Genomic DNA, 15326 nt, shown 5'->3' with positions numbered 1-15326 from the left:
AACAGCGCTGCCCAAAATCACAAGACCAATCAGTGGCAGAACTGCTTGTTATCTTGTCAACTGGGCATATGTCACTGATGGGCACATAGGGATCTTCTCAGCCCTCCGTAACACAGCTTTGATGACACAGGTCTTAGATGGTCCACAGACACACATACCTTTGTATGAAATAAGGAAACAGCACTACAAACAAAAAGCTGCAGTATGCTTCCCAACTTACTGAGCTAAACAGGAAAACTGGGTATCTCTTGCACAACAACCTAAAGCACCCAGGAGGCATAAATGTGAATCCCACAGAGGGATGAACACAGAGCGTTCATTACTGCAGCAGCTAACAAACTGTGTCAGACACCATCCCTGGGAGAAAGTCCCTGCCCCGAGGACATTACACCATGCATACACAGTGGATACAAAGCCTAGGAGAGGGAACAGAGGTACAGAGATTAAGTGATTCACCCAATGTCAAAAGACACGAGTTTCTGCCATATGTGGAGACTTTTCGTACATAAATCCTCCCACTGAGCACCGTGCAATTATTCCCACGCCTAGGGTCAAAGTGATCACAACAGCATGGTCTCACAGCACCTGCAAGATCCTGCCTTTACTTTGGCATTTGCTGGAGTAGCAGATAATGCATCAGCAACAGCCTGAGAACGATGGCCATGCTATTTCTCAGCCACAACCTTAGCAGTATACTATTTCTTAGTTATGGTCAATAAGACCCTCAAAACAGAGGTTCCTGAAACTGGACTGGACAAAATACTTCATTTCTTTCTATTTGCACTACTCTGTGATTAAAGCTCTGCAGCTGAGGCTCTGAAATACCATACAACCTGTAAGCTGGCAGAGAGTGATCTGCTAGGAACTACTGTGCAGCACTGGGATCATTTCACCATAGCAGAGGAGGTTTCTCTCAGGACAGATATGAGATTTAGGGAAGGGACAGTAAAGGAAGATCCATGCATGTGCCTGCTCGTTTACATGCACACAGATGCAGGACATGGTTAAATGCCTTTGGCTGATGCTCTGAAATATGTCAGCCTCATTCAACACACCTTTGCAAATGGTTATACCCTCTAATCCCAAGGCAGAATCAATTTGCAGCAGAAATGAAATTAAAGGTATATTCAGTCACTGCATAAAGTTCACCCAATCCTTGGAAACACGGGGCACCTTTGGGAGGAAGCCAGCTATTAAAGGTCTTGCCAGGGGTTCCCGGGTACCTCTTAGTTTTTGAGCAGGAGCGAGGAATGAGGAAAGAAGCGATACTGCATGAGGGTTGTTTGCCTAGGAACCGAACAACTGACCTGGGCGAGGAGATGCAGCACACAGCCACTGTAGCAGCTTGGCATAGCCTGTGCTACCGACCACTAAAATACATTAATGTATTCCTGTAAACGCGCAAGTGATGCCTTCCTAATAAATACTTGATGGCAATATTTAATCATGCATGCAAGTGAGACAACAGTTTTACCTACCACCCACACCTACTAAACCACAGAGCTATACAGACGGAGCAAAACCTATTTTTCTACAGAAAATCATTCCCATTAAACAGATAATCCCAAGGACATCACTTGCCAACTCCAGCACCTTTCCTGAGAGCAGAGCAAGTTTTCACTGTTACTATTGCACCAAGCTCAGTGACAGGGCATTCATCTTAGACCCGATCACTACCACATACCGGACCTTTTTCACCTTCAATCTCTCCTCAAGCCTAGAGATTTTTTTCTGACCTGACAGCAGTTCTGTGATCACTGCAGATCATCCATAGCCCTTAATTCCTGCAGAGTGTAACCTTTTCAACAACACCACCTCCGCTCATAGCAAAGAGAAGAACTATGAATATTTAGCTATTTACCTTGCTTTCTTTAGTAGAAAACTCAGAGGAGTTGGAGATTTTCATAGATTTTGACCGATGGGACTGCCGCCAGAGAGATTCTTCTCGGGAGTATTTCACCGAACCTGTGGCTCTCACCCGGACTTTGCTGGTGCTCTGAACACTGTTAACTCCGATCATTTCCAAAAGTGAGTGTATGGGATGGAGGAGAAGAAAGCTAATGGCACTTCCCAATCCCCTGCAGAGGAACTGGAAAAGGTTACGTCTGGAGAGCCCAGGCTCAAGCAATCACTGTTTGCTTAAAGCGCACTAGGCTGTTTTCTCCAGCATCTTCAGGCACACTGTTTGGAGCCAGCCTGATTGTTCCAGGCATTGCTCACGTCACTGGACAGGGGAAAAAAAAAGAGAAGGGAAAAAAAAAAAAAAAAAGAAAAAAGAAGAGGCTGACAGAAACTCCTCCCCTGCTCCACTCCCCTCTCCAGCATTGACTCCCCCTTCATACACACACCGACAGTGAGAGGGAGAGAGGTGGAGAGAAAGATGCTGGAACAAATGCCAGCAGATCAAGCGAGAGATTCATTTTCAGTTCACACAGCCACACTTCCCTGCCTGCAACAGCCTGCCATGATCATTACTGCCTGCAATAAGAAAGGACACCATAAAAAGTCTTCAATCACCTGCCAGCTACACCCTTCTGGATGTGAGAAATACCGATGGATTCCCAAAGCACTGGAGAAACAAGCGAAAGCCCACAGCACCGTAACGAAGTTCTGGCAAGCCCCAGAGAGATTCCCCAGCAAACTTCCACAACTGTAAGCACTTGCACTCATTAGACTGAGCCCTTGGGGTGCCTTCCCAGCAGGCAAGGGAGAGCAAGACCACCTTCACATTCTAAGAGGGGCTTAGGTGAAAAGAGGTGACTTTCCCAAGGTGACCAGTGCAAACCAGTGGCAAAGCTGTTGAGCAAGCAGCTGAGCACCCATCTCCCCCTTCAGTATCCAGGACAGCTGCAGCTGTAACCCCTCCACAAGCAAACCGCAGGCTACAGCGGCGGACCCCACGAGCGACGCTCCTGAGCAGTACCCTGTTCCTCCCCAGTGGGAAACCCACACCACCCAGTGTCAGGAGGGCCACTGCCACGGCCCACGCACACCAGAGGCACTGCTCCAACCCACGTGAGCCCAGCTCCATGGGTCAGGCGCGTTCCCGGTGCCTGGAGCAGCTCTCCCCCGCACAGGGGGCGAGTGGAGGACGGCGCCAATGGCATCGGCACTCTTACCAGGGGTGGATGTGCTATATAAGGGAAAAGAGAGATGTTTACCTCAATGTTGCAAAAGCACCATCATTTCTGGCTCCTGGAGACCCAGAGCGCAGCAGACTGTGTATTGCTATGGCAACCTGCTCCAATGAGAGAAAGAGATCTCTGCTTTGCTCGGCACGGGGTCGTGGCAGCTGCCGGCACACGCCAGGGCAGGTGGAGCAGCTCATGCAAGCGCCAAGGTAGAAGTGGACAACAGGGACATCATCCCAAATTCAAAAGAGGTAAACAGCTTGTGCAGAAGGAGCAAGAGGAGCTGAAAGACTGCGCAGCGCAGGGGCCTCACCACAGGCTAACACTGGGTCCAGCAACTTGCCCTGTGCCACCACCCCACCAGGCAGGGTAAGGCCAGCAGCAGAGGGGTCACAGTCTGGGAGGACACCAGAGTCTCTCGTCCCAATCCCACCATGACACACAGGGAGCTGCAAGTCTGTGTGTGCAGCCAGGGACAAGGGGTTGCTGCCCTGGCACACTGATGCAAGTGTCCTGCACTGAAAAACAGCTGGCCGAAGGCCGGGTGAAGGGGCTCCAGCCCCTATTCATGCCCAAGTCCTGTTCAGTGTCAGCCAAGCCATGCTAAAGCAGAGCGAGAGTTTGCTCACCCTACGTCACATGTGTGACAACACCCAGGAGTAGATAGGAAGCAGGTGCAAATCCCCACAGATTGCAATCGGTGTGGACCATGCTGAAGGACAACAGTCAGTGGAACAGGGAACAAGGGACTTAAGTATCAATACAAAATGCATTCCTGGGGTGACAAACTTCCCCACAGATCCTGCCTCTGTCGCGCCTGAGTTACAGATTTCTTCCCACTTGGCAAACAATCAAAATGCATTCTCATTTCCACAACAGGTGGGTCTAGCAAGCCCACCCCAACCTCACACACTAAGATCAAATCCCAGATGTGCTCCAGCCTTCTTCCACAAACCTGTCATTGCTAGGGGGTACCTGAAGGAACAGAAGACCCTTTTTCTCTGGCAACAAGCAATTGCATGCTCAAGTTACTTGTGCCACTTCCCAGAAAAGGTTTTATGTTACTTAACCCATCTGAAATTATCCACTGCTAGTGGAAAAGCTTTTCAAAGAAAATCTCTTCTTAGAGGAAATTTTCACTGCAATCAAACAGCTCCAGATGAGCTAAGCAGCAGGTCCCGACAGGTGCTACGTAAATGGCCACAAATCACTCCCTATCCTACCAGCCCCCTGCCTAGCAGATTATTCTTGCTCTCAGATTTATAAGGCCACCTCCCTAAGCACCCTCAACACATCTGAAATAATTATATTCCCTAAATATCACACGCAGACCTAGGCCAATGTGAATTACGCAGAGCAATTTCATTATTAAACACAAGCTAGACTGAATCACAGCAACATTTCTCTTATGTTGCCCACAGCACAGCACCATCACTACTGCCTAAGTGCAGCAGTTCTCCACCTAGTATCCTCTGAGCTGAGGTTAGCAGATCCTCTGGCAGGACAGGAACTTTAATTCACCAGGGAACAGGTCTGGTTCAGCTGTAAGCAAGGAGCAGTCCAAAACACCAAGGGTGACAGGCTGCATCTTGTTCATTTTTTTTTCTTTTGTTCTCCAATGGACTACGGAAAACACTTCTCTCTCAGCTCACACTCTCCAAAAGAGAGAGCCTCCTGAGATCTTGCTTTTGAAGCCTTAAATGTCTTCAGCTCAGGGATTCAGCTCAGATTTCATCAGTGCCCCTGATTTTCATCTGCAAATGATAATACAGTCTGGTACTCCTGACTGAGCCAGTAGCCCCATGTGCACAGTGACTGTCTTCTTCAGGGGAAAGACCACTCTTAAACATTAGAGAAGTCCCACCATTTTAGAAATTAGCATGTACACAGGATTGATTTCTGTCTGTAACTGAGCAACAGGGATTTCTGAGGGAGAAGTGGGTCGTTAACGTAAGTAAATGGATAGAAGGGATTTTTGTAAAGAGGGGCTGATATGGCTCTGCAATACCAGAAAAACCAAAGGTGTCCACACCCAGGGGACCCTCCAGGTGTGTCAAGAAGCTATGATCTTCCCCTTGATCAGAATCCAGCAAAGAGGTGTTGGAAAGGGGTCAGAATGCAGATATTCAGTCAGTATTTAGTCTGAACAGTCCAGTGACACCACTGGGCTGACCAGAAGAATGGTGACCCCATTACAGACCTTCCCTACCAGCACGTCTAAGAAGCAAACCATAAATCAGCAAGAGAATTTGAAACTTTGGGCCAAACCAGATGCAGGAGAGGAAAAACAGAGCCTCTACTATCGCTTCCTTTTCACCCTTTTAAAGCAACGCGAAAGCTTTTCACTGGTCACAGGCACTATGGCAGACTACATCACCCACAGAGGAAACAGGCAGCCGTTCCAACTTAACTGTGCAAGAAGCTCCTTCCCACCTCTTCCTCCCACCGGTCGAGTTTCCCTGGGAGGCCAAACGTACTCACTTCTTGCTCAGTCCCCCTAACGTCATTCAGCAAGTCAACAACACAAGAAGAAAAGCTATGGAATTCAAAGTGAAATCGATACTGGCTTTTAGGGACCAAACCCAAGGACCACGTTATTGTGTCCAAAGAACTCCAATGTCCTCTCACAAAGCCGCAAGAATCCATTAGCATCATTTAAGCCTGATCCCAGTGACAAAAATACCAACAACAAAAGCCAACAAAATACATAAACACACACACATCAATTACAGTGAAATACACTCTCAAGAGCCAGTTTGCTATTTGTGCAGCACAGAAAAGCAGCACTATTTAATGCTGCTATTAAATACTGTTTGTTAAATAAACAACATTAAATCTTTCATAAGATTGTCCTCCTTCTTCCTTCATCCTTGTTTTTTTCTTCTCTCCAGAACAGACAAGAGAGGGGAAAGTTAATTCTGCTGGATAAGCTACTCCTACACGATGGCTACAGAACTAAAGTTCAACAACTGATCAACAGTAACATTATTGAACTGACATTCCTGTGATATTAAGATAATGATTTCTGAGGTCTGCTGACCAGGGGGGAGCTGACAATCAAGATTAAATCTAAATGTCTGCAACCACCATCCCTGTAAACAGCAGAAATACTAGAGCAGCCACTTCATTTTTAAATGCATAAGCAAGCACGTCAACAGGAACCCTAACAGGATAACAGCAGGTATGGTGAGAGAATGACGGATATTGACAGAAAGTTTCAAAATTATCCACCTAGCATTCCCCATGACAGACTCCTATTCTCGACCAATCCCAGTACATTATCACCAGATACTTACAGAGATGCTGGGTTTTATCTGAACCGGAATTTACCAGTAAAAAACATCTGTTGATGCCTTTGAGAAAGAAGCTTTCATTTTCTTACGGTTCATATTGTAGTACATACACCTGTGCTATAGGCTCTGAAGGAATCCCTCAGGACGACTCTGATTTCTCTTACAATATGGAAAGTAGTCCCTACAACAGAAAGCGGTCTAATTACTACAGCCTAGAAAGCTCTCTCATGTCAACTAGGCTACTGTAGCTGCATAAGCATGTACTTTTAGACCACCCCAACCATGAATAAAAGCACATCAACTCATAGCACCAGGAAAACACAAGAATTACTTCTATGACCCCATGAAGGCAACTGAAGTCTGTACATTTTACTTTATATGAGAAGCAGGCTAAAAGCACGTCCACAACCAGCTGGCTTGTGGTTCTGACACAAGTCTTTATTACTAACTTTTAAATCAGTAAGCCCCTAAAAGTGAGCAGAGTGACAAAACCATATTGGCTGGTGGAAGACCAAATCAATCCTGGTATCACTGTACCTCTCTGGCATCCATGCAGCATCTCCAGCCAAAAGATACCACTCCTAAGATAAGTGCCCTGCTGAGAATGGTGGGAGACCACCTCTTTGATAATAACAGGGATGCAAAGAAACCATGGCCATTTTATCCTGATTAGCATTGCAAGTGAACAGTTGCCATTACCCATCTTCATTTTCCTTGCAGCATATCTGAAAACAGCTCTGTGTCACAGACTAGCTGTTGCGTTTCCTGGCAAAGCACTATAGTCTCCACAGAAAAAAGTTTCCCCTCTTCCATTCCTCCTTTTAGGAACTATCATCTACTGCCAACAGTGCTGACAGAAATGAAGTGAGCCACATAGTAGGCACCAACTAACACAGACCACCAAGTTCCTTAAGTTAAAGCTGCCAAGCATAGCTGCAGAAAACAGCAGCACCTTGAACAAGTCCATAAAAGCATCAAAACCCTAAAATTTTGCATGGTTGTGACAGAAACTCACAGGGAGGTGAACCGAGCACTGGTGTAAAGCCCACCACTTCTCTCAGATCAGCTGCAAACAACCCCTGCATCTGTTCCTCCTGTGAGCATGCACAGAGTTAGCACCACTGAAATAAACCCCTCACCACCCAGCAGTCCCCCAGAGATGTGCATAAAAAGAGAAAAACAACCAACATTCAATGCTTCCCTCTGATTCAGACAGCAGACACAATAACAACAGAAAGGAAAAAAGAGTAGGAAAAGGGAGGAGGAAAAGGGACAATCCAGGCCACTCTGAGAACCATACAGGTTTCATGTCACCTGCACTTACAAGCACTGCACCACGGAAGAAGCAGCTTGGGGGGGGGGGATTGGCATAAACTTGGACATCCCTTTCCTCCACAAATGCATGTATCTATGAAGCAATGGCCAGCTGTCTTGCTCCAAAAGCGGGAGAAATCCTTCCTAACCCTCACAACTCCTGCCAGAACCCATCTGTCAGCAGGGCAGAAATAGGTGGCTTGGATTTGCCCCTTGTTTGTACCAGGATCTTACGAATACTTCATCACTCAAAGAAGAATGACCTCTGAAGGAAACTAAATGTTCCACGTAACGTCACAGGAAAGGATTAAAAAAAAAAATAAATCAAAATTTAAGGAGCAACCTAGGGCTCTTGCTTGAAAGAAAATGGTGTAACCGGGTCAGAGAGAGAATAGTCCAATGTCATTTGAAAAGTGTGGTGACAAACAGAAGGGGTACCAAAGATTTACACAGCAATAATTCTAAAACTGGTGGAAGTAATGTTTTCTCCTCTTCTCTTTTTTTTTTTTTTTTTAAATATGGTATAAATTATATTCCTACTCCTCCTTCCCTCGTGTTGCAGCACAGAACTTAAATTTCAAGCAGATCAGTGGGTGGAAGATCAAAGAATGTTTTTCAGAATTTGTTTTCTACCTACATGGAGGTGGGAGTAATATGTCATAGGGACCAAAATGTATGTGTGACATTGTATTAGAGATTTCCCAGCTTGAAAAGAGCCCCAAATTCCTCCTTTAAAGTGGCAGAGCACATCATTCCTGGAGACTGCCAGTCTATATCCTCCACACTGACAGCACAAGAAATGGGAAGCTCTGAACGGTGACATTCATCCTTTGGAGCTGGTAAGCATTTCAGTTAAACCAGGGCTTGGCTATCTGACAGGCTGGATAAGCTAAACATCAAATGATTCACTTGCCTGTTCAACCTGGACAAGACACTACGGAGACCTTGCCTCCACAGATGAAAATTAAACCCCCAACATTCATTAAGAGCCTGGTATTGAGCCACATAATTGCAGCTAGTAGTAATGGAAATTCTTAGCTGACTCCGCTTGGGTTTCACTCCTTGCTGACACAAAAGCCTGGTGGGCTAGGTGAGATCTTTTGAATAACAATTGGAAAGCAAAGAGATGAAAGGTTGGAGGAGCAAAAATAATTCCAAGAAACACAGATCATGAAAGCAGAAACAGGCCTGTGTTGTAATGGCCTCTTCCTAGAGAGATAAACAACCTCTAATACCACCCGTGGACCATGCAAAGGAATCCTTATTCCCATATCACCATTACGAAATTTTATGTTTTAAGCCTTTTCTAAAGCTCTGCTTTCCCTGCTTAGGGACAGAATTGATGGACAGCATTAGGCTTTTGCTATTATCTTATGTTGCTTTCCTTGACACGATACCTGAGCTTATTTGACTTGAGAGAAGTGCGTGGATTTCAGATGTTTTCTCTTTATATGCATTGAAGAAAGTTCCTGGGACACAAAATAAACATTTGCATTTCAATGGGGCAGGGGGATGTCAGGATCTCTGTAACTCATGGGACCCAAAGCAATGCACGCACCACCATAACCTGGTTTTAGTCACAGTTCTGCACAGGCCTGCTTTAACTGGTTATTACTCTTAGACAGGACAACACCCAAAAATTGCAAGCCAAAGGAAACAAAGGTTATCGCAGCAGGAAGGTCTTTGCTGGGGATGCAGGAGAGGGAAGACAAGCCGGTTGTTCCCTTCAGTCACTATGGCTATGTGGCTGTTCAGAGAGTGAAAGGAAAGTATGCTTTCACAAACAACTGTTTAAGACAAGGATTAATGGTTTTATCCTACATTCCCTGACTTTTATACTGCCAGATTAGACTCTGTTGTCTCCTAGCAGCTGAAAGGGGCCTTCAGTAACAGATCTTTCATTTCAAACAGATAAGAAATGGCTGCCCCAGAAACATTATCCCAACAGAAATATTTAACAGGAAAAACTTAATTTGGGGGGAAGAAACAAGGAGGCAAGCTCTCTTTCTGCTGAGCAGACCTCTGGCTTCTTTAGTGGAGCAGATACTTGATCCCCTCTGCCCCCTCCTCTGCCTGCAGCCCCAGGGTGCTCCAGCAGTCAATGCTGTCCTCCTGGGGCCCTTCTGGCATATTGCCACGCGCTCCCCGCTCCTCATCTCCCCAAATTCATCAGGCTCCCCTCCATTCAGCAGCAGCAGGAAGGTGGGAATTCCTTGCCGAAGAGCCTCAGCCATGAAATGGAGGAAGTGTGGAGACTGCAGATGAGAGCAATTAGAGTGTACGCAGCAGTCTGATTAGTGTGATTTCCTTTTCGTAAATGGGGAGGGCAGGGGGAAGTTAGCCACCTGATGCTCACTCCTTTATCCCCGCTAAATACCTGAAATGATTGGAATGGATGAAGCAAGATGCCAGTAATTCTCTTTAAATTGAGTGTTTGCTTTGCAGGACTTTTAAAGGGAAAAAAAAAGAGACGAGGCAGAAAGACAGTGGCAAAAAAAAAAAAAATCCTTAATTAAAGTGCAGGGAACTGACAGCAAAATGAGATAAACTCTACCTTGCAGCTTCTATCGGAAATTGCATATCCCAGCAATCCTGATCAAGAATTCAGATCATTTAGGAAATTAAGGGGGACTGGTTCTTCAGAAGAGTTCAGCACCAGCAACTCCCACTTAATTTGGTCACTTCATTACAGTGCTTCTCCAGGAGATAAGGCCTAGCCAAAATCAGCCTTTGAGAAAAAGCAGGTTTTTTACACAGGACTGACTTATCTCCATCAGCAGCCCCCGACGGGATGGCTCTAGCCAAGTCCCTGTAGAGCATCCCACGTCCCTCAGCTTGATGGAGAAGCTCCCTGACAGCACAACAGGTAAGCAAAGAGCTACCACCTCCTACCAGAAGACAGACAGACAGGTACAACCCCCTCACATCGTGTCATGCAGCCACCAGAGTCAGCCCACGTCAGAGGCTGGGTGATACCCTTGACTCCATGAATAAGGCAGCTCGGACACTGCAGATGCAGCTGACGTTTACTTATGCAGGACAATATGGACAGGTGGTACTTAGCACACTGCCTAATAACATATCACCCTTCCCAAGACGCTGCCGAACATAAGCGGGGATCCATTTCCTTAGAGGTGAGTCACCCCTTGCAGGCTCTCTGTGGGCCAGGGTAGAAATTTTCTCCCCTAGCATGAGAAAGGCCTTGTCACTGCCACTTTGCTCAAGTGAAGTCTCACACACTTTGCCACAGGGTGATCAGAGGAAGACACTGGCCACCACTGTACCAGAACTTCATTCATGGGAACCGCACTGCCTACAGGAAATGAAGCAAGCGTGCATGGCCAAAATTGGCTCTTTCTGAGCCAATCTCCTCCTCTTCTCATTCCACACAATCTCAGGAAGCCCCTCTTTGAAGAAGCTTATGGTAACATAATGCAAACCCAGAGTATCACCAGTGAAGATGGTATCACTGCATCATATTAAAGCTTGTGTGAGCAGAGAAGAAAGGAACCAGCCTGCAGATGAACTGCTCCTATGCTGTAGTCATGAAGTTCCTGACATTGACCCAGACTAATTTTGTTTCCCTTCCAAGTAGAGAGAAGCTAGCCATGTCCTCCCTTTCTATCGGAATAAACAAACAATGGTCTGGTCATCATTCTTTTAGGCTAACAACCCACAGACTGGACTTAGTTGTTTTATCTGTTTCTGATGCGTTCAGCTCTCTCTCAGTCATGGTGGTGCTGCATCTCTCCTCCAACTTCCCTCACCATACGCAGCACCATCTGCAGCAGCTAATCCAGGATGTCAGGTACATCCGCTGTGAGGAGATGAGCACTGCAGCTGGCTCCCTTTGTCTCTCTCAGACCCAGTAAACCTGTCACTTGTCCCCACCTGTAAATGCTGGTAAATGCATGATTCATTACCAGCCTTAGGAGCGAGCACTCAGCCCATTCACAGCAGAGTACTGCTGCACTAACTAAAAGATGGGCTGTCACAACTCTTGGTATTTAGCACTCTTTCCAGGGCTTCAACTCACCAGGGCAAAGGGACCTTTGCTACAGGAAAGTATAAGATCAAAGCTGAAATTCAGGATCACCTTGCCTGTCCACAGCTTGATACAATATAAAATTATTTGTGTGCTTGAAGACTGACAGCTCAGAGTCAAAGGACAGGAGTTTCAAAAAGTTTTCTTGCCTGTGAGAAATTTCACTTTCAATAACCTTAATCTGCCTGGATTTAACAGACTTGACTCACCTTCTACACCAGACAGACCCACAGAGATAGATGCTCCTGATTTACACCAGAGAAGAGAATCACAGCTTGGGATGCTGGTTCTCATTTACAAGGAATTTGCCCCAGTATGAAGGCATACAGAACACTGCAGTAAGCATAAACTATCACCCTCAGGTCAGCGTGCACTGAGAATACATAACTGGAAATCAGGCTACTGTCTCCACGTCTAGTCTTTGCTAGCAGCCAATGGCAGATTAATGGGATGTGTGACAGACGGTTGAACCAAAGGAATAAAAGGGAAGGTACATATATCTGCCTGCCTGGCAAAGTACTGACTATATGAATACTGCAAGCAGATCCCATGGGGACAACCACGTTTTTAATCACAGTTTGGCATATTTGCCTTTATGGGTCCCAACTTTAAAAGCAACCTCAGATCTGACAAAAGGAATTAGGATGAAGAAAAAGAGATGAAACTTTGTCCAGATGCGTGTACAAAAGCAAAACTCTTTTCAGTGTTAATGAACAGACAGAAAGACAAAAGGTGAGCAAGATCATATCAGCATTTCTCATTTCCATCTCTAGCCAGAGTAAAATCTCTGTTCTCAAAGCACTGTCAGTGACACACCAAGAATCACATCCTAAAGGACTTACGGTGTTTACCAAAGGATCCTTATTGTTGGGAAAAAAATTAATAAAACAGAAAGATGGCTCCCTCATGGGAGTGCAATGGAGGAATCAGATCTCACATCAGAAGTTTTCTGATGCTGATCACAAAGAAGACAGAAGTGTCCCTCCCACACCCTTGAAGGGCTATTTTCCTATCCAAGCAAAACAAATGCTCAGGGCCACACTCTGCACTCAGGAGCACTAAGGGTAATGGGATTGACTGAAGGCAACATTTGATTTCTACCTGTCTGGTGAGCATCCTGGAGAGCCCAAGCAGTATTTGCAGCCTTGACTCTGTGAATTGGATCCAGGGTAAACGCTGCAGAGAGCTCCCCAAGCCCTGGGTGAACACTGCCTGCAAAGATGTATGCACTTGCTAGTATCTCCCCCCTCTTCTTTCCCCTCCAGCACCACCCAGCTTTGCTCCGGGACTCGGCAGAGTTGCAAAGCTTCATACAGGGCTGCAGCAGAGCCACAAGGGGAACGCAGAAAGACCAGCGAGGCAGAAAAGCCCACTAGCTTCCCCGTGGGTCTGCACTGTTCACCAGTGGGTGCTCAGGACCTCACTCCCACGGGGGCACACTGCCACCCTGTGGAAACGGTCCTCCCTCTCCCAGGCGGCTGGGGAAGGATGCGGGGAGATGGCTCACAGCCTCACCAATGCTCATTAGTTACACTGCTAATGCACCGGCAAGCCATATGCACTTTGGCGCTGTGCTGTAGGAGGGCTCTGTGAATTTAATTTATTGAGACTAATGCAAATTTAATTTCTGCTAAGTCTTTGTAATCACATATCTAGTGGCAAGGTGGCTGCTGCAGACACAGTGATGATGCTACTGAAATGCAGCTACTGCCACTTACTCTACTCCCCTCCACTGATAAATTAAAACACGAAGGGGCAGATCACCAGCAAATTTTCAGACAAGCCAGACGCGAGACTGAGGCTGGGTGCCACCTCTGCCCCCAAGACATCAGAGCAGCACACAGAAAAGGGCAGAAAGCCTCAAGGAGGCAGGGCACTGACAGTGGGTTTCCTTTAACCTCTGCTACATCCAAAAAATCCCAAGCCCCGCTCCTTGCTTTGGGTGGGCTGGCAAAGAGCCAGGCAGCCTTAGCATTAGCAGGTCAGCGCTAAACACCAAGATACAGCCCCAACTGCGTAATTCTGTCAGCAGGAAAATAAACAGCAGGTGAGCACCAGTGGAAGTCTCTCATCAGTACACTCGGAAGGTTATTTAAACACAGTCTGGAGATGTATTTATTCAATAAGGACTGTAATTAGCCTGCAAATTAATCTCAACACATCTCTCTATGGCAGAGTGAGAAATTAGATTTCTTGGGGAAAAAAAAAAATTAAATGTTGCTGCTGTCAGATGAATATTCTGTATCCAGATTTAAAAAATACATTAAATCTAAAAACAAGGGGGTTGAGTTTATATTCCGAACTCCTTAGTAAGAACTGAGGCAGGAGGGCCCAACAAAAAGCTCCCCAAAGAGGCTGGAGAAACTGAAGAAACTACCAATACTAGAAAACAAAGTCTGCTACTTGTTAACTATGCAGGTACATCTGCATTTCACAATGGGCCTGACACAAAACCCACAGAAAATATAGCAATTCTTTTGATTTACTTCAGTAGGCTTTGGGTCAGCTCTCAGATGCAGCAACCTGACATTTTTATTTCCATTACCAAAAAAAGAAATTATGAACTCTAGTGTATGCGCTCCTCTCTTCATTCAAACAGACTGCTGTTTCATGCCAGCAATCAGACAGAAGAGAAATGAAATATTCTCATTATTATTGACTATGAAACAAGATTCGTCCTGCTCAGCCTCTTTCCTTGTTCTTCAGATTTAACTCCTGGCACAAACTTAATGAACAAAACCTGAAGAAAAGCAGCCTGTGCCAGACAACACATTCTAATCTGAAATTACATCTCCTGCTCTAATGTGAAAACCCCAAAGCACCTTTGATGAAAAAACACACACGCCTTCCAGATACACAGAGCTCAGGATTAGCCCTTAAGTATTCAACAGTTGGAACCAACTGGCTGCTGCTGTCCACTTTAATCAGGAGACAGCACTCTGGGACAGCATGACTGCATGAGCTTACAAGACACATGGCTCTGGAGCTGGCCCCACCGGAGTTCAGCCTTACCTCTCCACGCTGCAGAGTTTCAATCACAATCAAGTGAAGGCAAGACGGAAAACAACAGAATAAACACCGTATGGATTATATATGTTCTAGGAGGAGAAACATGCCCATCGCTTGTCCTGTCTGACAACTAAGATTCAGAAAGTGCAAGCAGGGTGTTCTGTTTTGAACCATCTCTCACTAAAAACAAAACCCATGTTCTGCAGTTCATTTCTTACCTTCAAGAGCCCTTTTGGGAAGTCTTTGCCATCGTTCATCCCTTGGAGGTTAGCAATGAACTCTTGGCAGGTCATCTTTTTCCCAATGTTCTGGAAGGGATGGCAGAAAAACACAGCATCATATTCATGCCACTGTCCAAAATTACGTAAATAAACAACATCAGATAAATTGCATCTCATTTAAGCCCAAGGCAGGGAGCACTAAGAAGGCATTCCCAAGATTACTCAGAGACAAGTATCCTTGTGTCAATATGGTTAGAAAAGGGAAGGTGCATTTACACCCCAAGTCCCACACATCCATCCAAAAAGAAAAACA

At 45.9% G+C, this 15326-nt stretch overlaps 1 protein-coding gene across 3 annotated transcripts in view; it reads right to left on the bottom strand.

Annotated features, from left to right (window-relative positions):
- Window positions 1-15326, bottom strand: part of PSD3 (pleckstrin and Sec7 domain containing 3) — a gene marked incomplete at its 5' end in the record, with an annotated part of 102618 nt that overhangs the window by 35230 nt on the left and 52062 nt on the right. For 2 of the 3 annotated variants that reach the window (XM_082497562.1, XM_082497561.1), the window contains one exon: window positions 15011-15100. In XM_082497562.1, the coding sequence (XP_082353688.1) occupies window positions 15011-15100 (90 nt within the window). Of the gene's footprint in view, window positions 1-1861; window positions 2021-15010; window positions 15101-15326 lie in introns of those variants that run through there. The other variant, XM_082497563.1, reaches the window with a different exon arrangement.

Source organism: Vanellus vanellus (assembly GCF_965231255.1).
Source record: "Vanellus vanellus genome assembly, chromosome: Z".
Taxonomy (NCBI): domain Eukaryota; kingdom Metazoa; phylum Chordata; class Aves; order Charadriiformes; family Charadriidae; genus Vanellus; species Vanellus vanellus.
This window is presented reverse-complemented; position numbering and strand designations above follow the sequence as displayed.